Here is a 27713-nt window from a genome sequence, read left to right on the forward strand (position 1 = left end):
GTCAGGAGTCAGAGGTCAGGGGTTCTGCAATCAGGGTTCTCACAAAGACATTTAGCTGTATATAAAATATTTGTGGGAATAGCTCTAGCAAGTTTTAAAAATACATATAATCTATTTGCAGGTCATATTTAACACTGAAGTCTTTGAAAGACCTGATCCTCCAGTAGTTAGGAGGGAAACTTGTGTTTCTTTGGCAAAGGATTCCAGCATTCTTGGGATTTGTAGTTTTTTACTGAGACCGGAAGTCGGAAGCTCGGCGCTCTCCGTCCAGCTGCTGCTCTCTTCTCCCGGAGCTCCTGTCCCGGTCGCCTCCTCCCTGCCATGTCAGTCGTCAGAGCGCTGAGGAGCCGCCGGCTCCTCCGGCAGGTGTCCCCCGTCCTCCAGGCCTCCTGCAGGCGCTACGGCCTGGACGTCCCCGCCGCGCTGCTCCGGACGCAGGGCTACCTGGGCGGCCGCTGGGTCTCTGCAGCCTCGGTGTTCCCGGTTCTGGACCCGGCCACCGGACAGGAGCTGACCCAGGTGTCGGACTGCGGGCCCGCAGAGGCCCAGCAAGCGGTGGGGCCGCCTACGAGGCGTTTCAGTCCTGGAAGCGCACCACCGCCAAGGTAGGCGGCTGCTCGGCGGGACTCCGTTTAAAAAATCACGTTTTTAAGATAAATGCAGCAGATTTACCGAATAACGAGTCGGAACCCCGCGCTGGCCCGGTCAGTTCCGTACTGGTCCCTTTGCGGTTCGGCTCTCTCTGCATGGACCAAAAGCTGGTTTTCATGGTGCATTTGAGTCCAGACTTCGGCACATGAGGAGAAACATGAATGGAAATGTCAGTTTGAAGCCAAACAATAAATTGATTCCTTAAGTGTGTGTGTGTGTGTGTGTGTGTGTGTGTGTGTGTGTTTCTCCTTGCAGGAGAGGAGCGTCCTGCTCAGGAAATGGTCCGACCTGCTGCAGCTGCATCAGGGTCACCTGGCCCGGATCCTCACCTTCGAGTCTGTGAGTAAATCTGAGCATCAGCTGCATCCAGTGAAAGATGCTGCAGGTTCGTGATGCTGCAGGTTCGTGTTGCTGCAGGTTCGTGTTGCTGCAGGTTCGTGATGCTGCAGGTTCGTGTTTGCTGCAGGTTCATGATGCTGCAGGTTCGTTGCTGCAGGTTCATAATGCTGCAGGTTTGTGTTGCTGCAGGTTCATGATGCTGCAGGTTCGTGTTGCCTCAGGTTCATGATGCTGCAGGTTCGTGTTGCTGCAGGTTCATGATGCTGCAGGTTCATGATGCTGCAGGTTCGTGTTGCTGCAGGTTCATGATGCTGCAGGTTCATTATGCTGCAGGTTCGTGTTGCTGCAGGTTCATAATGCTGCAGGTTTGTGTTGCTGCAGGTTCATGATGCTGCAGGTTCGTGTTGCCTCAGGTTCATGATGCTGCAGGTTCGTGTTGCTGCAGGTTCGTGATGCTGCAGGTTCGTGTTGCTGCAGGTTCATGATGCTGCAGGTTCATGATGCTGCAGGTTTGTGTTGCTGCAGGTTCATGATGCTGCAGGTTCGTGTTGCTGCAGGTTCATGATGCTGCAGGTTCGTGTTGCTACAGGTTCATGATGCTGCAGGTTCGTGTTGCCTCAGGTTCATGATGCTGCAGGTTCGTGTTGCTGCAGGTTCATGATGCTGCAGGTTCATGATGCTGCAGGTTCATGATGCTGCAGGTTCATGATGCTGCACAGCGTCCAGAAAACCACGAGCTGATCAACAGATTATTTGCTTTGATTTTAGAATTATTGAATTTTTATTCATCATTTCTTGATCAGTGAAAATTTTACTGAAGTTTTTTATTTTTACCATCAACAGAAATAAATAAATATGCAGAGAAATAATTAAATTTGGTTCCCAAAGAGAGAGAGAGTGTGTGATTCTCAGAGTGTGTGATTCTCAGAGTGTGTGATTCTCAGAGTGTGTGATTCTCAGAGTGTGTGATTCTCAGAGTGTGTGATTCTCAGAGTGTGTGATTCTCAGAGTGTGTGATTCTCAGAGTGTGTGATTCTCAGAGTGTGTGATTCTCAGAGTGTGTGATTCTCAGAGTGTGTGTTTCTCAGAGTGTGTGTTTCTCAGAGTGTGTGTGTGTGTTTCAGGGTAAGCCTCTCCCGGAGGCCCTGGGCGAGGTTTCGTACTCGGCCTCCTTCCTGCAGTGGTTCTCAGAAGAAGCTCGCAGAGTTTACGGCGACATCGTTCCGTCTCCGGCGGCCGACCGCAGGCTGCTGATTCTCAAGCAGCCAGTAGGGGTCGCCACCATCATCACGCCGGTGAGCACAGGCACCACACAGGAAGTCAGCGCCGCACAAGCCTGAAATGTTTGTGATGAAGGTCCTGGTCCTCCTCCTCAGTGGAACTTCCCCAGCGCCATGATCACCAGGAAGGTCGGCGCCGCCCTGGCCGCCGGCTGCACCGTGGTGGTGAAGCCGGCAGAAGACACGCCGCTGTCCGCTCTGGCTCTGGCCGAGGTCAGCCTCCGGCTCCGGTCCGGTCCGGTCCGGTTCTGGTGTTCATCCAGTCTCCTGTCTCCTGCAGCTGGCGCAGCAGGCAGGCGTCCCGCCGGGCGTGGTCAACGTGGTTCCCTGCTCCAGAGACAAGATGGCCGCCGTGGGCCGAGTTCTGTGCTCTGACCCGCTGGTGGCCAAGATCTCCTTCACTGGATCCACGGCAACCGGGAAGGTGAGTCTGAAGCGGACCGGACCGGACCGGCTGAGGTTCTCAGTCGTTCCTCTCTCTCCTCCAGGTGTTGCTGAAAATGGCCGCCGACTCGGTGAAGCGGGTTTCCATGGAGCTGGGGGGCCACGCCCCCTTCATCGTGTTTGACAGCGCTGACGTGGAGCGCGCGGTGGGCGGAGCCATGGCCTCCAAGTTTCAGGAACTCCGGACAGGTGAGGCGGGAGGGCGGGGCTGTGCTGGTGTGACGCAGCGTCCAGCTGACCGCCTCTGACCGCCCGCAGACCTGCGTGTGCTCCAACCGCTTCCTGGTCCAGAGCGGGATCTACGAGCGCTTCCTGGACGGGCTGGGCCGCGCCATGGACGCCGAGCTGCGTCTGGGCCACGGGTCGGAACCGCACACCACGCAGGGACCGCTCATCAACGCCAGAGCAGCGGAGAAGGTTGGACCCAGAACACTTCCAGAACCTTTTCCAGAAAACGCTGGACGGTTCTGGATCTGGTTTTGGCCTGGCTCACAATTTAATGGTTTCAGATCAATCATCGATAATTATTGATTAGCTTTTTGTTTGAAGTATCTCAAATCCTGTTGGAGATGTTTCCTGTTGTATTTCAACAGATGGTTGCTAGGCAACCACAGAGTCAGTGTGTGTGTGTTGTGGCTACCCAGCTAGCTTAGCTAGCCTTGAATTTCCTCTGCCTACATCTCCCAGAATGCTTTGCAATAGGGTTGGGCAATGTATCGCAATATTTTCGATTTCCGATGGTTAAATTGGCTGTAAGTAGAAACTGCCTGCGAATGGTTTATCCGACACCCCATGAATGCATCACCGGAACATTTTCTACCAATCAGGCTAAACAAACATGGCGACTGGAGAGCTGGAGGCGAATGAGACGGAACCGAAGAGGAATCAGACGAACTGGTTTACAGACCGTCCATGTCCGGTAGAACCGGACCGTTACCTGGAGACGGAGCGACGATCGTTCAGTGATATGATGGGAAAATAACTCCAATCTACTCATTCTAGTTTTCTCGCTCTCTGCCAGCTTTAAGATACTCCTCGTTGCCATAGCAACTGACAACAGCACAACTTTATGTATCAGGATTCAGGACCAAAAACACTCAAACATTTCTCCACACAGAGCAGAACCTTCAGGTACAGGTTTGGGATTTTGGGTTTAATGTGCATTTTGCGATTAGCCACCGCTGCTATTAGCCACCGCTGCTATTAGCCACTGCTGCTATTAGCCACCGCTGCTATTAGCCACCGCTGATATTAGCCACCGCTGCTATTAGCCACTGCTGCTATTAGCCACCGCTGCTATTAGCCACCGCTGATATTAGCCACTGCTGCTGTTAGCCACTGCTGCTGTTAGCCACCGCTGCTGTTAGCCACTGCTGCTGTTAGCCACTGCTGCTGTTAGCCACCGCTGCTATTAGCCACCGCTGCTATTAGCCACTGCTGCTGTTAGCCACCGCTGCTATTAGCCACTGCTGCTATTAGCCACCGCTGCTATTAGCCACTGCTGCTATTAGCCACTGCTGCTGTTAGCCACCGCTGCTATTAGCCACTGCTGCTATTAGCCACTGCTGCTATTAGCCCCGCTGCTATTAGCCACTGCTGCTATTAGCCACTGCTGCTGTTAGCCACCGCTGCTATTAGCCACTGCTGCTATTAGCCACTGCTGCTATTAGCCACCATAGCTGTTAGCCACTGCTGCTGTTAGCCACCGCTGCTGTTGATTAGCTGATTTAAACACCTGCTCTACTGATGATGATCAGTGTGTGTAGGTCACCAGTTCTATTTTTAAGACGAATCAAAACACACTTTATTCCACAACATATTTAGTTCCCTTTGCCTCGATAATTTTTCTTAGTTAAAAGTCTTTTCTTGTAATCTAGTCGTAGTGCAGACGGTTCACAGTGAAACGCTGAATCCGTTATGAGCCGACATTAAAGCCTGGCAGGGAAATGGGGACGTGAAGTGGGTAAGTGACATCATGCTGGAAGGGATCTATAGTTTAAAATAACTTTGCAGCTCATTTAGGAATATTGCGATATATAATAAATAATAATTCCCTTCTCACCCACCGCGGGTGGTTCTTATCCTCTGAGCTCGGGTCCTCTACCAGAGGTTATATAGATCTATATCTAAATATATAGATCTATATATATAGATATAGATATATATATCCTCGGGTCCTCTACCAGAGGCCTGGGAGCTTGAGGGTCCTGCAGTATCTTGGCTGTGCCAAGGACTGCACATTTCTGGACTGAGATGTCTGATGTTGTTCCTGGGATCTGTTGTAGCCACTGCTCCAGTTTGGGGGTTACTGCCCCGAGGGCCCCGATGACCACAGGCACCACTGTGGTCTTCACCTTCCAGGCCCTCTCCAGTTCTTCCCTGAGGCCCTGGTATTTCTCCAGTTTCTCGTGCTCCTTTTTCCTGATGTTGCAATCACTTGGTATTGCTACATCTACCACAACGGCTTTCCTCTGATGTTTATCCACTACGACAATGTCTGGTTGGTTCGCCATTACCATTTTGTCTGTCTGGATCTGGAAGTCCCACAGGATCTTAGCTCTGGTGTTCTCCACCACCTTTGGGGGTGTTTCCCACTTTGATCTCGGGGTTTCCAGTCCATATTCTGCACAGATGTTTCTGTACACTATGCCTGCTACTTGGTTATGTCGCTCCATGTACGCTTTCCCTGCCAGTATCTTGCACCCTGCTGTGATGTGCTGGACTGTCTCAGGGGCCTCCTTGCACAACCTACACCTTGGGTCTTGTCTGGTGTGGTAGATCTGGGCCTCTATTGCTCTGGTGTTTAGGGCCTGTTCCTGGGCTGCCAGGATGAGGGCCTCTGTGCTGTCCTTGAGTCCAGCTTTTATATATATATATATATATATATATATATATATATATATATATATATATATATATATATATATATATATATATATATATATATATATATCGCGGATCGTGATACAGCCAAAATATATCAGGATATTAGGTTCGTCTCATATCTGCTGGGGGATATGATCAGACTGATCAGACTTCAGTGACTGATATCGATCACATGTTCATATTATATTATTGATTTCCTGCCCAGGCCTGGTCCAGTGGTTCCAGACGGTTCTGGTTCTGTTGGGGCTAGTGTAACCTTTTTAATTATTATGGCTTTTTGTCAGTACTCTGCGTTGTGTGAATATGGACCAGGAGACAGGATGATACTAGACTTAGACTTCCTTTATTGTCATTGTACAAAAAAAACTCAAGGTGAATCTTGACAACGAAATGTTGTTACTTGGCTACCAGAGTAGCAGAGCTAAAACCTTAAACTACACAATAAATAAATAAATAAATACAAGTGCCATAGAATCCACAGGTTCAGTGTTGTGAACAAAACTAAACTAAAGTGCATGTATTGACCATGTCCATGGGGGGGGATTTGGTTTGTGAGTGTGTGTGTGTGTGTGTGTGTGTGTGTGTGTGTGTGTGTGTGTTAGTGTGTGTGTGTGTGTGTGTGTGTTAGTGTTATGTGGCGTTAAGCAGTCTGATGGCCCGGGGGAAGAAACTGTTCAGTAGTCTGGTTGTTCTGCACAAGATGCTGCAGAACCTTCTTCCAGACGCCAGGGGGAAAACAGTCCATGGTTGGGGTGGGTGGGGTCGGAGAGGATCTGGTGAGCGCGAGATAGGCAGCGCCTCTCTGCGATGTCCTTGATGCAGGGGAGCAGAGCCCCCGTGATCTTCTCCCCTGTCCTCACCACCCTCTGTAGAGACTTCCAGTCAGAGGCCCTGCAGCTCCCAGACCAGATGGAGATGTAGCTGGTCAGTTGGCTCTCGGTGGTCCCTCTGTAGAAGGTCTGAAGGATGGGGGGCGGGAGGGATGCTCTCTTCATCCCACGCAGGAAGTGCATGCGCTGCTGGCCCTTCTTCACCAGTGAGGAGATGTGGGGAGACCAGCTGAGGTTCTCATTGATGTGCACCCCCAGGAACTTGGTGCTGCTGACGACCTCCACTGCTGAGTCGTTGATGAGGAGTGGTGTGTGGGTGTGTCTGGATTTCCTGAAGTCTACGATGATCTCCTTGGTCTTGTTGACATTCAGGATCAGGTTGTTTCCTCTGCACCGGTCCACCAGATGCCGCACCTCCTCCCTATAGGTCGTCTCGTTGTTGTCCCGGATGAGGCCCACCACTGTGGTGTCGTCCGCGTACTTCAGGATGTGGTTGGATCTGAAGTGTGGACGGCAGTCGTGGGTCATCAGGGTGAACAGCAGGGGGCTCAGGACACAGCCCTGAGGGGTGCCGGTGTTCAGGGTGATGACATCGGAGGTGTTGTTCTTCATTCTGACAGCCTGGGTTCTGTCAGTGAGGAAGTCCAGCAGCCAGTTGCAGGGGGGTGTTAATTCCTAAGGGGCCCAGTTTGCCCACCAGGTCTTGGGGGATGATGGTGTTGAACGCTGAGCTGGGTGTTCTTCTCCTCCAGATGCTCCAGGCTCAGGTGGAGAGCAGTGGAGACTGCATCCTCAGCACTGCGCTTGGACTGGTATGCAAACTGGAAAGGGTCGTGTGATGGGGGGAGCGTGGAGATGATGTGGTCCTTAACAAGTCTTTCGAAGCACTTCATGATGGTGGATGTCAGTGCGACGGGGCTGAAGTCGTTAAGGCATGTGATGGTGGTTGACTTCGGGACCGGAACGACAGTGGCAGACTTGAAGCACCGTGGGACGACAGCCTGGTCCAGGGACGTGTTGATGTACTACTAGATGTAGTTTATCTGCATGAAACAGAATATAAAATAATCAGGAACCAGGTTCATCACCGGCAGTACAGCACCTTACGAGTTAGCAACAAACTAACAGAACATTCCCCAGGACCGTTACAATGTTCCCAGCGAACCTACCTCGCGCCCATCTCTCATGAACTGGCAACGAGATATCTATGTTCACTATAGTCAACGTTGCCAACCACCAGGAGGGGGTGCTGTTTCACCCATTACATCTGAACCCAAACTTGGAAGTAAAGACAAGTGGAATTCTGTACAATATTAACTATGTTACACATAGATGGGTTTCTGATGAGGTTCTAATGGAGTTCTGATGGGACGGTGTCTCTGCCCCAGGTGGCCCATCAGATAGCGGACGCCGTGTCTCGTGGCGCCCAGGTTCTGCGAGGCGGGAAGCGTTTGGATGGGTCGTTCATGGAGCCGACCCTGCTGGCGGGCGTCACCACCGACATGCTGTGTACGCAGGAGGAGACGTTCGGACCGCTGGTTCCAGTCATCAGGTGGGAGCGGCGGGTTCTGCTCTGCGGGCGGGCCGTCCGGGTCCGAACCACTCAGCAGCTGTGTTCCTCTTTTCCAGGTTCGAGACAGAAGAAGAAGCTCTGGCCGTGGCCAATGCTTCCAACGTCGGGCTGGCAGGTGAGAAGATCCGGTTCCCCTCAGGCTCTGCAGAACCTGAGCACCGACAGATCCGGTCCCAGTAGAAACCAGTTCAGGTTTCTACTGGGACCGGTAGAAACCTGAAACCAGTACTTTAACCTACTGAGCTGAGATGGTACCAGCTAGCACCGCTAGCTCCAAAGTTAGCGGTGCTAGCTGGTTATACAGTTAGGGTCAGAAATATTTGGACAGTAACACAATATTTGTGAGTTGGGCTCTGCATGCCACCACATTGGATTTGAAATGAAACCTCTACAACAGAATTCAAGTGCAGATTGTAACGTTTAATTTAAAGGGTTGAACAAAAATATGTGATAGAAAATGTAGGAATTGTACACATTTGTTTACAAACACTCCACATTTTAGGAGCTCAAAAGTAATTGGACATATAAACATAACCCAAACAAAAAAGTTTGTTCTCAATATTTTGTTGCGAATCCTTTGGAGGCAATCACTGCCTTAAGTCTGGAACCCATGGACATCACCAAACGCTGGGTTTCCTCCTTCTTAATGCTTTGCCAGGCCTTTACAGCCGCAGCCTTCAGGTCTTGCTTGTTAGTGGGTCTTTCCGTCTGAAGTCTGGATTTGAGCAAGTGAAATGCATGCTCAATTGGGTTAAGATCTGGTGATTGACTTGGCCATTGCAGAATATTCCACCTTTTTGCTCTCATGAACTCCTGGGTAGCTTTGGCTGTATGCTTGGGGTCATTATCCATCTGTACTGTGAAGCGCCGTCCGATCAACTTTGCAGCATTTGGCTGAATCTGGGCTGACAGTACATCCCGGTACACTTCAGAATTCATCCGGCTACTCTTGTCTGCTGTTATGTCATCAATAAACACAAGTGACCCAGTGCCATTGAAAGCCATGCATGCCCATGCCATCACGTTGCCTCCACCATGTTTTACAGAGGATGTTGTGTGCCTTGGATCATGTGCCGTTCCCTTTCTTCTCCAAACTTTTTTCTTCCCATCATTCTGGTACAGGTTGATCTTTGTCTCATCTGTCCATAGAATACTTTTCCAGAACTGGGCTGGCTTCTTGAGGTGTTTTTGGGCAAATTTAACTCTGGCCTGTCTACTTTTGGAATTGATGAATGGTTTGCATCTACATGTGAACCCTTTGTATTTGCTTTCATGGAGTCTTCTCTTTACTGTTGACTTAGAGACAGAGACACCTACTTCTCTGAGAGTGTTCTGGACCTCAGTTGATGTTGTGAACTGGTTCTTCTTCACCAAAGAAAGTATGCGGCGATCATCCACCACCGTTGTCTTCCGTGGACGCCCAGGCCTTTTTGAGTTCCCAAGCTCACCAGTCAATTCCTTTTTCCTCAGAATGTACCAGACTGTTGATTTTGCTACTCCAAGCATGTCTGCTATCTCTCTGATGGATTTTTTCCTTTTTTTCAGCCTCAGGATGTTCTGCTTCACCTCAATTGAGAGCTCCTTTGACCGCATGTTGTCTGGTCACAGCAACAGCTTCCAAATGCAAAACCACACACCTGGAAACAACCCCAGACCTTTTAACTACTTACTTGATTACAGGTTAACGAGGGAAAGGCCTTTTGAGTTACTTGCAGCCTTTGGAGTCCATTGTCCAATTACTTTTGGTAAAGAGGAGGCTCTGCATTACAGAGCTATGATTCCTAAACCCTTTCTCCGATTGGGATGTGGAAACTCTCATATTGCAGCTGGGAGTGTGCACTTTCAGCCCATATTATATATAAATTGTATTTCTGAACATATTTTTGTCAACAGCTAAAATAACAAAACCTGTGTCACTGTCCAAATATTTCTGGCCCTAACTGTATGTATTATGTCTGCTAACGCCACACCTGCATGTCAGCATGGTGTTTAAGGTGAAGCTAACGCTAAAGCTATACCTTCCTGAACTTTCTTCAACTGGAAGTTTACTTAAGACTGCAGTCAATTAGCGCTTTAGGTTGATCTTGGAAAGTGTATTCATTTAGGGGTTTCTAGATGAGCTAAAAGCAACATTAGCTTCTCGATTTACGTGTTAGCTTAAGGCTCCCGCCACTAACCCTGAAAGCCGTTGCTTCAGCTCTGAATCCACAAGAATCAAACCCACAACGATGGTCTGTGACGCCTCCCTCCTGGTTCTGATCCGGTTCTGCTTCCAGGATACTTCTACTCGCAGGACGTGGGCCAGATTTGGCGAGTGGCCGAGGCGCTGGAGGTGGGCATGGTGGGGGTCAACGAGGGCCTCCTGTCCGCCGCCGAGGCCCCTTTCGGCGGGGTCAAGCAGTCGGGCCTGGGCCGGGAGGGATCCAAGTACGGCATCGACGAGTACCTGGAGGTCAAGTACATGTGCTTCGGAGGCCTGAACCCCTGAACCGGGCCGGAGCTGGTACGGCTCCGGAGACAGGAAGAGTTGCTGATCAACATGACCCAGGAAGCTTCCCAACCCTCCAGCTGCCATCATTAATAATTAGTCATTTAAACTTCTAACGGACTTTACATTTTAAAATCTCAACATTTTACTGGGTAAAAATAAAAATGCTAAAAACAAATATATGGTAAATATGAAACAAATAAAAAATGTTAGAAATAATGTACTAAATACCAGGATTAATAATTAATGTACAGAAACTCTAAAATCACCATGAAAACATTTTTTATTATTGTTAATTTTTTCTATACAAGTAACATTTTTATGCCTTAAATTGTTCAACTTTAGGGTCAGGGTTAGGCTCTGCAGCTGGTCCAATTAAAGGTTCTGTGTGTAATGAACACTGCCATCTGGTGGTCAGGTAAGGTACTACCGCCTTTAGGTTTAATGACCTGATTTCCTCAGACTGATCATGTTAAATGTGGTTTTGTGATTTTTGACCCAAAAGTGATTTGTTTTCCTTCAATTATTTGGAAGGACGAAGCTCCGCCCACGTTTACGCATAGTGATAAAAGTAATAGTGATAAAAGTCACTACAAACTTTTATCACTATTACCGAGACAAAATGAAACAAAGAAAATTTGTCAAAAGTCCATAAAAAACTTCGTCCAATGACGAAGGAAAAATTGAACTGATCATATTTCAGTTCGGTCCAAATTGCTTCTACTCTCAGATCTCCACGTCGCTTTCTTTGTCCTAGGAGCCGTTTGATTGGACCCAAACTTCCTGAACCCTTTTCCTGATGCATTCAGGCGACAATGTGGAATAAAAAACAACTGAAGTTGGAGTTTCATGTTGACTTTAATCTGATGAATCCAGAATCTGGGTTTCCGGCTGGAACTGGGTCGGTTCTGCTGCACACAGAGATCTGTTGGACGCTCGATGTTCCGTTAGTAACAAAGTGTCTCGGATTATCCTGGAAAACTTTGCTGTTTAGATTTTTGTAGGTTTGTGTTTGATCTGAAATAAACTGATGGATGAATTTATGTTTTATTTCTTCAGCTTCTCCTGAAACTTTGACTTTAAATCTCCAGACATGAAGCGACATGGAGCTGGTTCTGCTGAGACGTTTGGGTTCACCAGGATGTAAATAATCCCCGCTGGGTCCGGTTCTGGTTCTGATGCGACACTAAAGGAACAGTCCAACAGGCCCAGATTAACAGAACCTGAACTCATGTTGTGGTGCTGCCCCCTGCAGGCCAAGTCTTTGCTTCATGAATGTTTCTCTGGCAAGAACGAATGAAACCTCTGAACCGAACATGCCGCCACCAGGAAGCGCCGTCCAGACTTCCTCCAACCCTCACTGTCCCCCCGGGCTTCCGGTCTTCACCCCAAGGCGTTCCCGTTGCGCGCGGCCTGGCAGCTGACCCGGTTGCGGACCGGCCGGCTGAAGACGGAGTCCTGGTCGCTGTCCAACTCCGACTCGGACATCATGAGGCTGGAGTTGTGCTCCGTGCTGCGGTGCTTCAGACCTGCGCAGGACGGGGGGGTTACTGAGCGGAGCATTCGGTCCATCCGACAGAACTGTCATCTGGACTGGAAAAGGTTCTGACCCGGACCAGCCCCCGCCCCAGAAAGGCTGGGATTAGCTTTCAGAATTTTCCACATCCGGATGAGAGAGGGACCATTTTCACTTTCTAAATCGCTTTGAAGGACATTCACCTAGGATTAACTCAGGATTAAACCAGGATTAACCCCGGATTAAACCAGGATTAACCCAGATTAAACTGGGATTAAACCAGTATTAACCCGGGATTAAACCAGGATTAACTCAGGATTAAACCAGTATTAACCCGGGATTAAACCAGGATTAGACCAGGTTTAAACCAGGATTGAACCGGGATTAACCCCAGATTAAACCAGGATTAAACCAGGATTGAACCGGGATTAAACCAGGTTTAAACCAGGATTAACCCTGGAATGGATGTCGGATCAGACCATTGTCAGGTTTTCATGTTTACAGATTCTTTGCTGCTTTTGTTGCTTTATTGAAAAGTTTTGCTGCTAATTCCAGTAAAATTTCAATCAGAAATCCGGGAAGGAGTGAATCCCTATCGCTCTGGGGTTTCCTGAAGGGCGGTCCGGCCCGGTCCGGTCCAGAACCAGCAGGGCCGGTGGACAAACTCACTGAATCTGGGCCGGAGCTCCAGCCGCTCCTGCTCGTCCATGTCGTCCAGGATGGTGTACCTGGTCTTCTTCCTGCCCTTCCTCTGCTTCCTCCTGCAGACACACAGAACACCGAATCGGACCCGGCAGATTCTGGATGGGACCCGGATTTGATCCTGAGCCGGCGGTCCAGACTCACCTCCGGCTGCAGCAGACGAAGGTCCAGCTGAGCGACAGGATGAGGACCATCGTCAGGAAGCTGCTCAGGATCACGAACAGAACCCTCCACTCTGAGGGGACGAGCAGAGCCAGGTCAAAGGTCGACCACAGGGAACCTTTGGCTCAGGAATGAGGATTAAAACGTTACCACAGTTACTCTCTCCGTCCCCGAGGTAGAGCCGGATCAGGTTCTCCGTCCAGAACGGGTCACAGGAACACTGCTTGGTGACTGGATCACACTGGCCCCGCCCTGAACAGCTCAGCTCGCACGCTAACCAAACAAACGACACCAGAACATAAACCCAGAGTAAATCCATTTCCTTCTTATCTGGGGTCGGGTCGCAAGGTCAGTAGCGTAAGCAGGAGTCTCTGGGAGAACCCAATGTTCCCAGGCAAGCCGGGACCATCGTCCCTCCAGCAGGTCGCAGTCTTCCTGTCCCCTGTGGGACCTGAACTCCTCACAGGGAGCCTCCATCCCGACCAGGAGCCTGAGCCTCAGCTGGCTCCTCTCCGGGTGGAGGAGCGGCGGCCTTGGATTCGGAGCCACTGATCCTCGTCCCGGCCGCTTCGCACTCGGCTGCGAACCGTTCCAGCGAGAGCTGCAGGTCACGACCCGATGAAGCCAACAGGACCACATTATCCGCAAAACGCAGAGATGGATCCAACGGCCACCAAACCGGATCCTCTCAACAGCTTGGCTGTTCCAGAGATTCTGTCCATGAAAATAACGAACAGAATCGGTGACAGATGGCAGCCCTGGCGGAGCCCGACTCACTGGCAGCAATGAGGACCAGACTGATAAAGGGACCCAACAGGCCGTGTCAAACGTACCCGGACCCCTTAGCGCTCCCCAACAGGTCTCCCTGAGGGACACGGGTTAGGGTTACACCTTCTCCAAGTCCACAAAACACATGCAGATCGTTTGTGTGGTCTACATGTGTTTTATGGACCCAGCTGAGGGTGTAGAGCTGGTCCAGTGTTCCAGAACCAGAACCACAATGCTCTTCCTGAATCTGAGGTTTGACGACCCAACAGACCTCCTCTCCAGGACCCTGAATACTCCACGCTTCAGGAGTTCTCCAGACTCCAACTCCAGAATGAAAGCGTCCAAAGCTTCTCAAGAAAACAGTGAGTGGTGCTCTGAGGTGAGTCCGACTATTTCATCTTCACCACCAGGTTCTATAGCCGGGGATCAGACCGCCTCAGTCCCTGCCTCCAGCACCACCCATCCCACACTGCGCCTGACCCCTTTAGTCCCCTCATGTACCCAAGTCTCCTGTTCAGGTTGTGGGTTAAAGCCAACACACCAGGAAGTGGGCTGTGGGTCCGGGCGAGGGAACACTGGTTCCATTGGTCTACTCATCTTCGTGATGAACTTTATCTGGTGACTCTGATAAAGTTGGGTCACCAGTGATGGCACAGCTGACCTCTGGCCCCTCCACTAGGTGGCAGCCTGGGACAGGCTGACCACAGACAAACAGGAAGCCAAGCAATGAGCCAATCAGAATGACCCAGCCAGGGGAGCCATCGAAACATCCTCAGCAGACACATGTTCCCTGGCGGTTCTGGATGGTTCTGGATGGTCCCTCTCTAAAACATGAACCCGGACCGGTCAGGACCAGAACTTACCCACAGTGTCAACTCTCAGCACCTTGAACAGCAGGAAGTCGCTCTTGTCTCGGAGCAGCTGCTTCCTGAGCAGAACCACCAGGCTGGAGGCCGGGACGGGTCCGATCGGGCCCTGGACCCAGAACTGCAGAACCGTGCTGAAACAGAACAGCAGAGCAGAGTTCTGACCTGAGTAGCAGCCAGCAGGTGCAGTGAGCGGCATCTGTTTGGGCCCGACCCGGTCAGGGTTCTGATACCTGAGTTGGGTCCGTCCCCGCAGCGCCCGGACCCGGATGTCTCGGTCCAGGACGTGGATCAGTGCCGCCAGCTGCCGGACCAGTGTGTCCCTCTGAGCCACGCTCACCTGAGACACCGCCACCAGCATCTCCAGCTCCACCTGCTGGCTGCCGCCTGGTTCTGCACAAACCAACCCGGAGGTCCATTTACCCTCAGAACCTCAGCAGAACCTGCGCTGAGCGGCGGCCTACCTGGCCGGACCTCCACGGTGGCGGTGGCGGTGCTGACCCGGCCCTGAGAGTCCGTCACCATCAGCTGGAACAGGTAGGTTCCCTCCACCAGGTCCGACAGGTACAGAACCCGCTGGGTCTCCGAGCCAAACAGAACCTCCTGCACAGAACCGGGAGGTCACCTGAGCCGGCCCATTTTGGCCTAAACCGTTTCGAGCGGGCGGTACCCCGGCTGCCGGACTCTGGCTGTCCCTGGTCCACCGGTACCGGACCTCTGTCTGGTCTCCATCAGTAACCGACCCCTCCAGAACCACAGAGCTGTTGGGCAGAACCAGAACATGGCTGCCGCTGGCGTGCGCCACCGGAGGAAGACTGCGGGCTGCAGAGGGAAGGAGACGGACGGTACCATTCAGAACCAGAACCCGAGCCTACAGCAGAACTCACCTTCCTGGACCCGCACCGACAGCAGGGCGCTGTCTGTCGCCCCCTGCTGGTCCGACACCGTCAGCTTGAACGCGTAGCGCCCCGCCCTTAGGCCCGTCGCCATGGCAACCGCCCGGTCGGCATCCTGCAGCCGCAAACCGGGAGGACCGCTGTGAACACAGGAGGCAGAGAGTCCGTCAGGTACCGAGCCCCCTGTTCTGGTTCCGGTCCACAGGTCTGCTCACCTCACCACCTCCCAGTTGTAGCCGCTAATGCCGCGGTCGTCGGTGCTGCCACTGCCGTTGAGCAACAGGCTGGCGCTCAGAGGGAGAACCAGACGGAGGTCCGGACCCACAGCGGCCAGCGGGGCTCGGTTCGGCACCTGGGGTTCTGCTCAGAGAAAGAACCAGCTGGAACGATCAGAACCGGGCAGCAGAGGCCCGAGATGACGGCCAGCCGGGTTCAAGCAGTAGCGGCTAAACGGCCCAGCAGTAGCGGCTAACGGCCCAGCAGTAGCGGCTAACGGCCCAGCAGTAGCGGCTAACGGCCCAGCAGTAGCGGCTAACGGCCCAGCAGTAGCGGCTAACGGCCCAGCTGTAGCGGCTAACGGACCAGCTGTAGCGGCTAACGGACCAGCTGTAGCGGCTAACGGCCCAGCTGTAGCGGCTAACGGACCAGCTGTAGCGGCTAACGGCCCAGCAGTAGCGGCTAACGGCCCAGCTGTAGCGGCTAACGGCCCAGCAGTAGCGGCTAACGGCCCAGCAGTAGCGGCTAACGGCCCAGCTGTAGCGGCTAACGGCCCAGCAGTAGCGGCTAACGGCCCAGCTGTAGCGGCTAACGGCCCAGCTGTAGCGGCTAACGGACCAGCTGTAGCGGCTAACGGCCCAGCTGTAGCGGCTAACATGTGCGATGCTAATGAGTCGATGGTTCCATCTTTGTGTTTTTGTTTCCCAAAAACAAAAAAGCAACTTCTGAAGGAAATTTTATGCTAATTCATAAATAAAAATCAGTAATCAGTTCAGAGTCAGAACCAGAGCCTGGCAGAACCGGACCAACAGGAACCAGAACCAGGTTAACATACCTGCAGTGGTCTGGGGGAGAGCAGCTGAGGTAGTGAGGTCAGAGGTCACCTGGTTCAGCGGGTCAGTGGTTGGAGCCTGGAGAACCTTCAGAGGTTCTGTCAGAACAAAAACAACTCCAGCAGTAAGCTTCCATCCAGAACCAGAACCCTCTACAGAACCAAGGATCAGACCTGAAGTTCCGTTCCCGGGTTCAGAAGAATCAATTAGTTCTGATGTCACGGCGGCGCCAAGGTCCACCGGGTCCACCAGGTCCACTGGGTCCCCAACGGGACAACCTGGAGGTAGCCGGTCCAGATCAGACCCAACATGAAGCATTTCTGCAGCTGGTTCTGACCCAGATGACCCAAAATAACACCGGTTACCATGGCAACAGCCAATCAAAGGAAAGAACAGGTTCTAGAAGTGAATGATGTCACATCATTGATCTTATCGTCCAATCAGAGGTCAGAAGCCAGTCCGGTTCAGACCCGGATCAGAGTCGCCTACCTGGGTTCACCGTGGTGTTGATGACGTCACCGGGTGTGATCATGTGACCCGTAGGGGCGGAGTCAGGCGCAGGAAGCTCTGCTGTCTGACTTCCTGTCTAGAGAGGAAGAGGAGCAGGAGGTTCTACAAGTTCTGTAGACCCAGCAGAGCTGGTTCTGATGGTTCTGACCCGGATTGGTCTTCACTCACCGTTCGCGCTGCAGCAGCTGCACCAGCTGGTTCTGTGGTTCTGGTCCATCGGTACCGCGGCTCCTCCTGATCCGCGGTACCGGTTCCGGTCAGGTTGCTGTCTGACTCCGCCCCTCCAGGATCCGCCTCCTGTGATTGGTTGAACTCAGACCAGAACCAATCCGCCTCCGGGGCCGCCGGGTCGGACCAGGTTGGCTTGGGCCCGTCGAACAGAACCGGGCCCTTGAGGGCCTCTTGGTCGCCGCCGGGCCCCCGCGTCCGGCCGAACCGCGCCGGCCTTCGCAGGGACCGCAGCAGGGAGCGGGCCGGACGCTGCAGGAAGGCCAGAACCGAGTCGGCGCCGGGCCGGACCCGGGGCCGGCAGTCCGCCCCCTGCTGGCAGCTCAGCACATAGCAGCGGCCCTGGAAGCGCCAGGCCAGGTCGCAGGCCGGGAGGTGACAGCACGCCGCCACGCACTGCTGGAGCGACGCCGCGGCCGAGACGCGCACGATGCCGCTGCTCACCGCCGCCGGGGACACCACGGCCTCCGGGAAGGGCGCCCCCTGCCAGCAGGGCGGCGACACTGCAGCTGCAACACGAAGCAGAGGAAGTGAAGGACTGGACCGGTTCCGTTCATCACCGACCAGCTAAGAACGGATTCTGATTTCATGTTGCTGAGCCTGAAACAAGAAATCAGTTTGAAAGGTTTCAGAGATGCTTTTATTTTGAAGGTTCTGCCTGAAATCTACAACTTTCTTCTATCATGAGCAGCAGAACCTTCTGGGTCCAAACCTTGTTCTGATAGGTTCAACACAGTCTTTGGTCCAAGTTCTCCAGAACCAGTCAGAACCAAACTAAGAGGAAGTGAATGAGCGTGTCCATCTGCTCTCTGATTGGTCAGAAAACAGGAAATGGAGAAACTTGTTCAATCCATAAAGTTCTGAATGTTTTACCGGGTCAGAACCATGCTGAAAAAATCTGGAAGATCAGCGATGAGAAACTAAACCAGTAAAAATCCTCAAACAATTTCTGAAAGTTTTTACCTTCCATGATGTGAAGCAGCAGTAGAACCGTTTTCCTCCACATGGTGGCGCTGTGTGATCCAGCTGGAAGGTCTGGTCGAGAACAAATATTACAAAACTAAATATGACTCCTGCTGTTACAAATCACAGCTAGTAACCAATAAATAAGTTAAATTAATTTGAGGGGCTAATAACTGAAATGAAGTCAAACTATTGAACTGTGTTTAAATTCTTTTAAAAACCGGACAGGATGAGGACATGAGATGAGGACATGAGGGATCCTGCATGAAACCTTCTTATGATTCATCAGGGAACAATCAGTTCCATATTCCTATTAAATCCTCCAAACTGAGAATATCAGCATTTCCATCCAGTAAAGGAGGAATTGGCCAGATGAGTTTATTCCACCAATCGTCCAGGAATAAAGATGTTGTGGCACATAGAGCGGCTCCACAGTGGGACACTATGGGACACTATAGGACATTGTGGGACATTATGGGACATTGTGGGACATTATGGGACATTGTGGGCTTTTAACTTCCACTGTAACAAAACGCACGATGCCGCTGCTGACCGCCGCCGGGGAGCAGCGGAAACGTTGATCAATATTGATCAACGTTTCCAATAAAGAGCAACAGAAGCTGAAACCGATCTAGAGAGTTTAGATCATTCAAAATCACATTTCAATAACAAATCAATACCTCCAACCTTTTGAAATCCAGACGCCGCCATAACGAACCAAATACAAAAACATTCAGCAGCAGAAACGTGACTTTACCTGATCTGACCGGAAATGCAGTTTCAGCATTTCCGGTCAGATCTTGTGTCTCTGCACCTTTAGCCCCGCCCCGCTTCAGCACAGCGGCAGGAGCTGGAATTAAAATCAAGCGTTTATCACCTTAAGCCGCACAAAACAGGGTTAATCAATCAGCAACGACAAATAAAGGATCAATATTGATCAACGTTTCCAATAAAGAGCAACAGAAGATGAAACCGGATTTATGGGTTCGGTTCGGAAGTAGAAACGGTTTTTATTTCATCTGCTGTGAAATAAAAACATATCGGGAGAATTAAACCTTTTATTACCTTCAGTCACAAAACAGTCAGAAAATGAGGATTTTGGATCGGAACCAGCTGATTCTGCCAACAACCAGACATCCAACCAAACATCCAACCTGCCTGTCGGAGATCCGCAGCGCGTGACGGAGAGCTGACCCACCTGGAGGAGGAAGAGGAGGAGGAAGACTCTCCTCCCGGTTCTCCGTGACCCAGCCCGCTGCTTGTCCAGAACCAGAACCACTCAGCGCATCCCGAAAAGACACGAGTCATCCCGAGGCAGAATCACTTGTCCCACTTCCGGTCCGTTCCTACAAAATAAAACATCCCTATAATCCTCATAGGGATGTGGAACCAGAACCAGAACCAGAACCATCATCAGTGTGGGTGAACAGAAACAACACCAGGTTTTTTTTGACGTCTTTTTATTGACGATTTTGTTAAAAAAAGGAACATTGCCATGGTAACCACAATCAGATATAAATTAGATAAACAGCAAATTTAAATAATCATCTCCGGGTCAGAACCGGGTCAGAATTGTGAGGAAGGGTCCAGTCCTGAGCTCTGGCCTTCAGCACGTCAGTCAGAGTGAATGAGCAGAACCAGAATTGAGACAGGAGGCAGAACTCTGAAGGTCTGAACCAACCAGATCCAACCAGAACCAACCAGAACCAACCAGAACCAACCAGATCCAACCAGAACCAACCAGATCCAACCAGAACCAACCAGAACCAACCAGAACCAACCAGATCCAACCAGAACCAACCAGAACCAACCAGATCCAACCAGATCCAACCAGAACCAACCAGATCCAACCAGAACCAACCAGAACCAACCAGATCCAACCAGATCCAACCAGAACCAACCAGATCCAACCAGAACCAACCAGAACCAACCAGATCCAACCAGAACCAACCAGAACCAACCAGAACCAACCAGAACCAACCAGATCCAACCAGAACCAACCAGATCCAACCAGAACCAACCAGAACCAAAAACAACCAACCAAATCAACTTAAAATATCTTTCTCATTGAGGCTCCGCCCACTGAGCGTGCTCAGTCTGAGGCTCCGCCCACTGAGCGTGCTCCGTCTGAGGCTCCGCCCACTGAGCGTGCTCCGTCTGAGGCTCCGCCCACTGAGCGTGCTCCGTCTGAGGCTCCGCCCCACTGAGCGTGCTCCGGGCTCCGCCCACTGAGCGTGCTCCGTCTGAGGCTCTGATTTCAAATTTCTGGCTGAATTTTTGGCTCTGATGTCAAAATTTGGTTCTAGAAATTTGATTGTTTTCCAGCTGAGAAAGGATTGACAGAAACTCAGAAACTTGCTGGGTTCTGGTCGGGTTCTGGTCGGGTTCTGGCCCTACCGTGGCCTGGTTCTGGTCAGATTTTTTTCATTTTTCTGCTGAATCGTTCTGCCTCTCATCCCAAGTGGTTCTGATCCATCCTGACATTTGACCCTGACCGGACTTTGGATCGAGTCCCAGCTGGTTGGAAAGCAGAAGCCTGGATGTGTCGCTGATCAATAGAACCGGTCCTGAGGAGTTGAAACGGGTCAGAACCATTTTTCACAGTTCAACAATAAATGTCTCGTCCACAACGATCCAGTTCAGGAAGCGGATTCCCCGGGAATCTCCGGTTCGGTTCTGGGTTCCCGCTGATGACTATGCGCCTTCCTCTGACTACAGCGCAGATCCGCAGTCCGGTCCGATCCGATCCTGTCTGGTCCGGTCCGGTTGTGCTGGTTACTTCGGGATCCATAGAGGTTGGTAGGAAGTCTGATGCTGTGCCCTCCACCAGGGGGTGGCGGAGAGGTGAAGGGGGTGTTGGTTGCCGGTGGTCCGGTCCGGTCCGGTCCGGAAGCGCTCAGCACTCCAGCGGCGGGTGGAAGCTGCGCCTGCAGTCGATGGCTTTGGTGCTGGGAGGCTGGGCCCGCTTCCTGCGGAGCTCGTCTCGGCCCAGAGAGCTGCTGAGACGCAGGAACGCCGTCTTGTACTTCTTATCGAATGCAGCTGCAGACAGAGATGGGAGAGGATTGCACAGCAGAACTTCCAGAACCTTCCTGGTTCTGATCGGAAACCCGACCCAGGTCAACCAGGAGCCTTACCGACATGGTCTTTTCCCATCGCTGCCAGCGTCAGGAACAGCATCTCCCGGTAGAGGCTCCTGTCAGTCCGGAAAACACAAACATCTGAGTTCAGGCTCAGCATGAATCATCAGAACTGGCGGGCCGGTCCGAACCCCCACCTCTGGGTCTGTGGCGACCCGGGCTGCTTCTCCAGGGTGTCCAGGAAGAGCGTGATGGCCTTGTGCACCTCGTTCATGCCCACCCAGCGCAGAACCTCCTCCAGGAAGGACAGGGTGAACGGGTGGTTGTGCCGCCTCCAGCTGTAGCTCCTCATCGGGGCGCCACCTGGTGGAGGAACACGTTAAAGCTCGACGCGTACGCTGCGTCTCGTGTTGGACCTGTCCGCCGGTCGTCCTTACTGTGGATCCTCCAGAGGACGTAGAGCGGCGGCCACTGGTCCGTGTCGGGGCTCAGCGTGTCCCAGAGGAGCCGGACCCTCACCGCATAGTTCTCCGACTGGAACAACCAAGACAGGCTGTTATCAACGCCAGAGGGGGCCCCTGCTGGAGGCCCCCTGCTGGAGGCCCCCTGCTGGAGGCCCCCAAAAAAACTTTATATTCATGTGAACTTTAGCCCTTCAGGAAACTACGGGTGCCTACAGCTGGTGTCATTAGAAACCTGGATCAAGGTTCTGTGTTCAGACAGCAGAACCTTCTAAAGCGAATGAGTTCAAGTTCACAGTATTTGAGTCTCCCAACATGAACTAGTTCTTCAGAGTCACCTGAGTGAAGTGGCTGACCAGTGGCGAGCTCCGGACCAGCTGCAGCAGGTTGCTGGGCAGGCCGAGCCGCTGGAAGTACCAGACCAGGTTCCAGTAGATGATGGAGTGGCTGTCCAGAAACTGAGGCTGGGCCAGAACCGACTCGCCCTCGTTCTCCAGCAGACTCTCCAGTTCCTTCCTCAGAACCAGAGGGCTCAGGTAGGCCACCGTCACCTGAGGAGTCCCTCCCACCGACGACACCTGGAAAGAGGGTGGAGCCTGTCAGCAGTGAGGAGCGCCACAGCGGGGGCAGCGGCGAGGGGAGTTACCGTGGTGGCCTTGCTGGTCTCGGAGTAGGTGCTGGTTTCAGAGCTGGAGTCGTCGCTCAGCCCGTTGCACTGGGGCCGCAGGGACGCCTGGTGACCACTAGGGGGCCTCACGGCGCTCTCCACCTCATCCTCCAGGTTCATGGAGCAGCGCTCCGCGCTAAGAAGGAGCAAGAGCAGAACCGGTGACGCGACAGAACCAGGAGCGCATGAGCGTCCGGTCGGCAGGTTCTGTACCTGCCGACCGGCCCCGGGTCGCAGATCTCTGCATTCAGGAACGGGACGAAGGAGGCGGCGCAGAACGGGCAGGAGGAGTTCAGGTTGGAGTCGTCTGAGGTCCAGCCCGCCATGATCTCCTCGTCGTAAACCAGAGAGTTGCAGCTGCGGCACAGCGAGCAGCTGGACATCAGAACCTGGACACAAACACACTGTGAGGCTCCGCCGGGACCAAGCCGCCTCACCGACCTCACCGACCGAGTTACCTCGATTCCCGCCCCGTCCTGGTTGGCGTCCCACGACTTGCGCAGAGGATACACGGCGGTGGGCGTGTCCGTCAGGTCCAGGTCACTTCCTACCGACAGCGAACTCTGAGGACAGATTACTGGTTATTCCAGACGACAAGAGCGGCCTAGACATCCAGAACTACAGGGAAACATCTCAACAAGATCTGGACAGCAGCCCCTGGTGGAGGCTGCTGGATCTGCAGCTCATCGCCTTTAGCAGGAACATGCAGTCACCTCTGACGTGGCGTTCACCAGCCGCTCCTTTGCCTTCAGCAGACTTTCAGCCACCTGGGACTTCCTGGACTGCCTCTGATCTGACACTTTCCGACCGATCCCTCCTCCGGACCGGCGGTTTTCCACGCTGGCGGCGCGCCGGACCGACGCTCGGTGTTTGGTCGGTGTAAGGAGCTGCTGCAGTTTCCCTGCCAGGCCTCCTCGGCTCGGGGACGACACGTGGTTGGAGTTTTCGTCTACAGTTCTGGCCTTGTTCTTTCCGCCGCCGCTCCCGGATCTGTCGGGTCTGCAGTCAGAACGTAAATCCTGTCAGATCGGTTGGAATAAACTCGGAAAACCCGGCAGAACGAACACACCGACCTGCTGAGCCTCGGTTCACATCTGCAGTCCAGCTCCGACTCGGTGTAGAAGGAGGAGAGGCAGACCTCGCTGCGCCGCACCACGATTCCCCCAGGGGGCGCTGGAGGCGGAGCGGAGGCTTCTCTCCGTCCCAGCGGGGCTTCCGGTGGACCGTGTCCCCGTTTGTCCCTGAACCGTGGAGGACGGGGGACTTCCCACAGGCTTTGAGCTCTGAAGGCAGACAGGGCATCAGGTGAGCTCTGACCTGTGGGAACATTTGCTGATCTGCTAACGAGCTAATAGTGGAGCTCATTCTTAGCTTGGTGTTATTGCTAAGCTCATTTTTAGTAGCTAAATGGTCATAATTAGCAACTCAGTGTTAGCTGAGCTAGCTCTTTGCTAGCAGTGCTCACCACTGACTGTGGGCGTCTTCATGCTGCTCAGGCTGGAGCTCTTCACCAGCGACCCGGTCAGAGACTCGTGACTCGAGCTTTCGCTAAGGCCGCTCCAGCTGGACTGACGAATCAGAGTGGACTGTGGGAGGGGCTTCTGATCGGCCTCCATCATGGCTCCTGGGATGGAAACGGAGATGATCTTCATCACCTTCATCGCTTAGAGTGGTGAGGTGTTTATCTTGCAGGACAAACTACAGACATCTGACCTCTGGAGCCCACAGAACCGCTCTTCCGCCGCCGTTTGATTGGCTGCCTGAACTGAGCCACGGCCAATAGAACGTTCCGCAGCTTAGCCCATCGGAGACGGCCGCCCTGATTGGTCGAGGGCCACTTACACTCCAACACAGCCTGAGGAGGGAAAACAGCCATGAACTTTACGGTGCGTTTGTTTGTAAGACCTTGTGGGCCTGGAGCCCGGTTGGGCTTCGGCTGTCCAAACACAGCAACGTGTGTCTGTGTGACCTTGTTGTAGTAGCCGTAGGTGATGGTGTTGGGTGTGATCCCGGCCTTCTTCATCTCCAGCAGGACTCTGACGGCGAGGACCGGCTGGCCGTACTGACCGCACAGCTGCATCAGGACGCGGTAACACACCTGACACACACAGCGGAGGTTCTGTTACTGCGGCAAGCCCGCCCGGCCCGGCCCGCCCCGGCCCGGCCCGGCGGGCCTCACCTCATCAGGTAGCACCACCTTGCGGGTCTCCATGTGCCGGAGGACGTCGTGGGCGGAGTGCAGGGCGCGGACCTTGGAGGCCTCGGCCCGGACGAAGGTGGGCAGGTAGATGAACCACAGGCCGTAGCAGTGACCCAGCAGGCATTTGGACCACATGTCCGGAACCGCAGAGTACTTCTGGGCCCGCTTCTGGGCCACCTTGATCTCCTGTAGATACACAGCGGTTCTGTGAGTCCATCAGAACCAGAGCCTGGTTCTGGTTCTGGTTGGGTCACCAGCTGGTGACCCACAGGTGCTGCTCCAAAAGCGCCCCCTGCTGCTGCTCCTGAGATCTGCTAGAAACCCTAACGCTCACCCAACATCCATCCATCCAACCAACCAACCAACATCCATCCAACCAACAAACCAACCAACCATCCAACCAACATCCATCCAACATCCATCCATCCAACCAACATCCATCCATCCAACCAACATCCATCCATCCAACCAACCAACCATCATCCATCCATCCAACCATCCAACCAACATCCAACCAACATCCATCCATCCAACCAACATCCATCAAACCAACCAACATCCATCCAACCAACATCTATCCATCCAACCAACATCCATCCATCCATCCATCCACCATCCATCCATCCATCCAACCAACATCCATCCATCCAACCAACATCCATCCATCCAACCAACATCCATCCAACCAACATCCATCCAACCAACATCCATCCATCCATCCAACTTACATCCATCCATCCAACCAATATCCATCCAACCATCCAACATCCATCCAACCAACATCCATCCATCCAACCAACATCCATCCATCCAACCAACCAACATCCATTCATCCAACCAACATCCATCCAACCAACCAACATCCATCCATCCAACCAACATCCATCCAACATCCATCCAACCAACATCCATCCATCCAACCAACATCCATCCAACCATCCAACATCCATCCAACCAACATCCATCCAACCAACCAACATCCATCCAACCAACATACATCCATCCAACCAACATCCATCCAACCAACATCCATCCATCCAACCAACCAAATCCATCCATCCAACCAACATCCATCCAACCAACATCCATCCATCCAACCAACCAACCAACATCCATCCAACCAACATCCATCCATCCATCCAACATCCATCCAACCAACCAACCAACATCCATCCAACCAACATCCATCCATCCATCCAACATCCATTCATCCAACCAACATCCATCCAACCAACATCCATCCTCCATCCAATATCCATCCAACCAACCAACATCCATCCATCCAACCAACATCCATCCAACCAACATCCATCCAACCAACATCCATCCATCCACCAACTTACATCCATCCATCCAACCAACATCCATCCAACCATCCAACATCCATCCAACCAACATCCATCCAACCAACCAACATCCATCCAACCAACATCCATCCATCCAACCAACATCCATCCAACCAACATCCATCCATCCAACCAACCAACATCCATCCATCCAACCAACATCCATCCAACCAACATCCATCCATCCAACCAACATCCATCCATCCAACCAACATCCATCCAACCAACATCCATCCATCCAACCAACATCCATCCAACCAACCAACCAACATCCAACCAACATCCATCCATCCATCCAACATCCATTCATCCAACCAACATCCATCCTCCATCCAAATCCATCCAACCAACCAACATCCATCCATCCAACCAACATCCATCCAACCAACATCCATCCATCCAACATCCATCCAACCAACATCCATCCAACCAACATCCATCCAACATCCATCCATCATCCATCCATCCAACCAACATCCATCCATCCAACCAACCAACATCCATCCATCCAACCAACATCCATCCAACATCCAACCATCCATCCATCCAACCATCCATCCATCCATCCATCCATCCATCATCCATACAACCATCCATCCATCCATCATCCATCCAACCATCCATCCATCATCCATACAACCATCCATCCATCCATCCATCATCATCCAACCATCCATCCATCATCCATCCAACCATCCATCCATCCATCCATCCATCATCCATCCATCCATCCATCCATCCATCCCATCCATCCATCCATCATCCATCCATCCATCCATCCATCATCCATCCATCCATCCATCCATCCATCCATCCATCATCCATCTAACCATCCATTCATCCATCCCTCATTCAGATGTTTGAATTGTTTTTATCTTATCTATGTTGTTTTGTCTTTCTGTGGTTCTGATCCGATCTGTAGAACCTTCCTTTGACCTGGCAGAATCGTTTCCAGAACTGCGGTCTTGAAACCGGGTCGGTCGGTTCTGAAGAATGCATTGCCACATTCTCCACTAAATCAACACATTAAACTGCAGGAACCTGTACATCAGGACCCGGTTCTTGTTGGAGCAGAACCGGGTCAGAACCAGAATGGCTACCTGCTTGGTGCGGCGGGGTGCGGGGCTGCTGGGAGCACTGCCTCTAGCCGGCGCGCGCAGTGGGTCCTGCGGTCGGTCGAATAGCTCCGCTGTCAGGCTGGGGAACGTGTCGTAGCTGTGGGCGAGAGACGCGTCAGGTCGCATGCCGCCTGTTGTGTCGCCCCCTGGGGGAGGAGCCTCACCTGTAGCGGGCGGGGCATTCTGCGCCGTCGACCTCCTGTGGCTCCTCGGGTGGCATGATGAAGACGGTGTGTTCGCCGCCGCCGCTCTCGTCCAGGTCGATCAGCCGCACCTCCTCCGGCTTCTCCACGTCCACCTGGGCACCCAAAGGTCAGCGGGTCAACAGATGGTCAACAGAAGGTCACCAGGCCAAAGGAAGGAAACAATTAGACCTCTGACCTTCTGGACGCACTCGTCGAAGAACTCGAGGCAGGCGTGGCGGTCGCTGACGAAGGAGCATTCCTCGATGAACTGGGTGAACATCTGGGTCCGGCTCAGCTGGGCGTACAGCTTCTGCTGGCTCCGGTCCCGAGACTTCAGGAAGCCTGCAGTCACAGGGTCAAAGGTCGTTCAGGGTCAGAGGCTGCTGCTCGACTGCTGAGGCAGCATCGCAGTATCATGTGAAAGTCGGATATTTCTAACCAGTAGTCTTAGAAATAAAATATTTGACCTAGATCAGTTTCTGAAACACAGGCTGAGGATCCTGAC

General features: G+C 52.6%; 3 protein-coding genes across 3 annotated transcripts in view; 1 reads left to right on the forward strand and 2 right to left on the reverse strand.

Moving 5' to 3' along the window:
- Positions 1–245: 245 nt before the first annotated feature.
- Positions 246–10605, forward strand: LOC129351047 (succinate-semialdehyde dehydrogenase, mitochondrial-like). The gene is given in 12 exon segments (XM_055019816.1): positions 246–556; positions 559–605; positions 907–990; positions 2115–2285; positions 2367–2483; positions 2551–2694; positions 2759–2884; positions 2886–2903; positions 2973–3131; positions 7819–7982; positions 8060–8118; positions 10280–10605. Coding segments are annotated over 12 exon segments (1536 nt in total). The 5' UTR covers positions 246–321; the 3' UTR covers positions 10492–10605.
- A 151-nt stretch (positions 10606–10756) lies between these two features.
- Positions 10757–19493, reverse strand: LOC129351046 (dyslexia-associated protein KIAA0319 homolog). The gene is made up of 16 exons (XM_055019814.1): positions 19350–19493; positions 18152–18223; positions 17129–17697; positions 16940–17036; positions 16624–16782; positions 16453–16548; positions 15617–15761; positions 15393–15541; positions 15176–15327; positions 14970–15108; positions 14739–14898; positions 14503–14639; positions 13022–13144; positions 12854–12944; positions 12677–12768; positions 10757–12020 (listed from the first exon to the last, which is right to left on the reverse strand). The coding sequence occupies exons 2-16, from the start codon at positions 18192–18194 to the stop codon at positions 11875–11877; spliced, it is 2298 nt and encodes a 765-aa protein (XP_054875789.1). The 5' UTR covers positions 18195–18223; positions 19350–19493; the 3' UTR covers positions 10757–11874.
- An 864-nt stretch (positions 19494–20357) lies between these two features.
- Positions 20358–27713, reverse strand: part of LOC129351045 (DENN domain-containing protein 4B-like) — a 52055-nt gene continuing 44699 nt past the window's right edge. Inside the window, 18 exon segments of the mRNA XM_055019813.1 lie at positions 20358–21193; positions 21289–21347; positions 21429–21594; positions 21669–21765; positions 22031–22270; positions 22339–22495; positions 22573–22748; positions 22818–22922; positions 23073–23358; positions 23433–23571; positions 23574–23642; positions 23825–23983; positions 24073–24214; positions 24329–24457; positions 24539–24745; positions 27006–27120; positions 27188–27321; positions 27405–27550. Coding sequence (XP_054875788.1) covers positions 21048–21193; positions 21289–21347; positions 21429–21594; positions 21669–21765; positions 22031–22270; positions 22339–22495; positions 22573–22748; positions 22818–22922; positions 23073–23358; positions 23433–23571; positions 23574–23642; positions 23825–23983; positions 24073–24214; positions 24329–24457; positions 24539–24745; positions 27006–27120; positions 27188–27321; positions 27405–27550 — 2672 coding nt within the window. The 3' untranslated portion in view covers positions 20358–21047.

This window comes from Poeciliopsis prolifica, unplaced genomic scaffold (genome assembly GCF_027474105.1).
Source record: "Poeciliopsis prolifica strain line A6 unplaced genomic scaffold, Auburn_PproV2 SCAFFOLD063, whole genome shotgun sequence".
NCBI lineage: Eukaryota > Metazoa > Chordata > Actinopteri > Cyprinodontiformes > Poeciliidae > Poeciliopsis > Poeciliopsis prolifica.

What these genes read in the sequence shown, in the direction of transcription:
- LOC129351046 (XM_055019814.1), bottom strand. Translation starts at nt 18,194, where the DNA reads ATGTGGAGGAAAACGGTTCTACTGCTGCTTCACATCATGGAAG. An exon ending in CGGGGACGGACCCAACTCAG is followed by an intron (nt 14,640 to 14,738) that starts GTATCAGAACCC and finishes GTTCTGTTTCAG; the next exon opens with CACGGTTCTGCAGTTCTGGG. An exon ending in TTCGTCTGCTGCAGCCGGAG is followed by an intron (nt 12,769 to 12,853) that starts GTGAGTCTGGAC and finishes GTGTGTCTGCAG; the next exon opens with GAGGAAGCAGAGGAAGGGCA.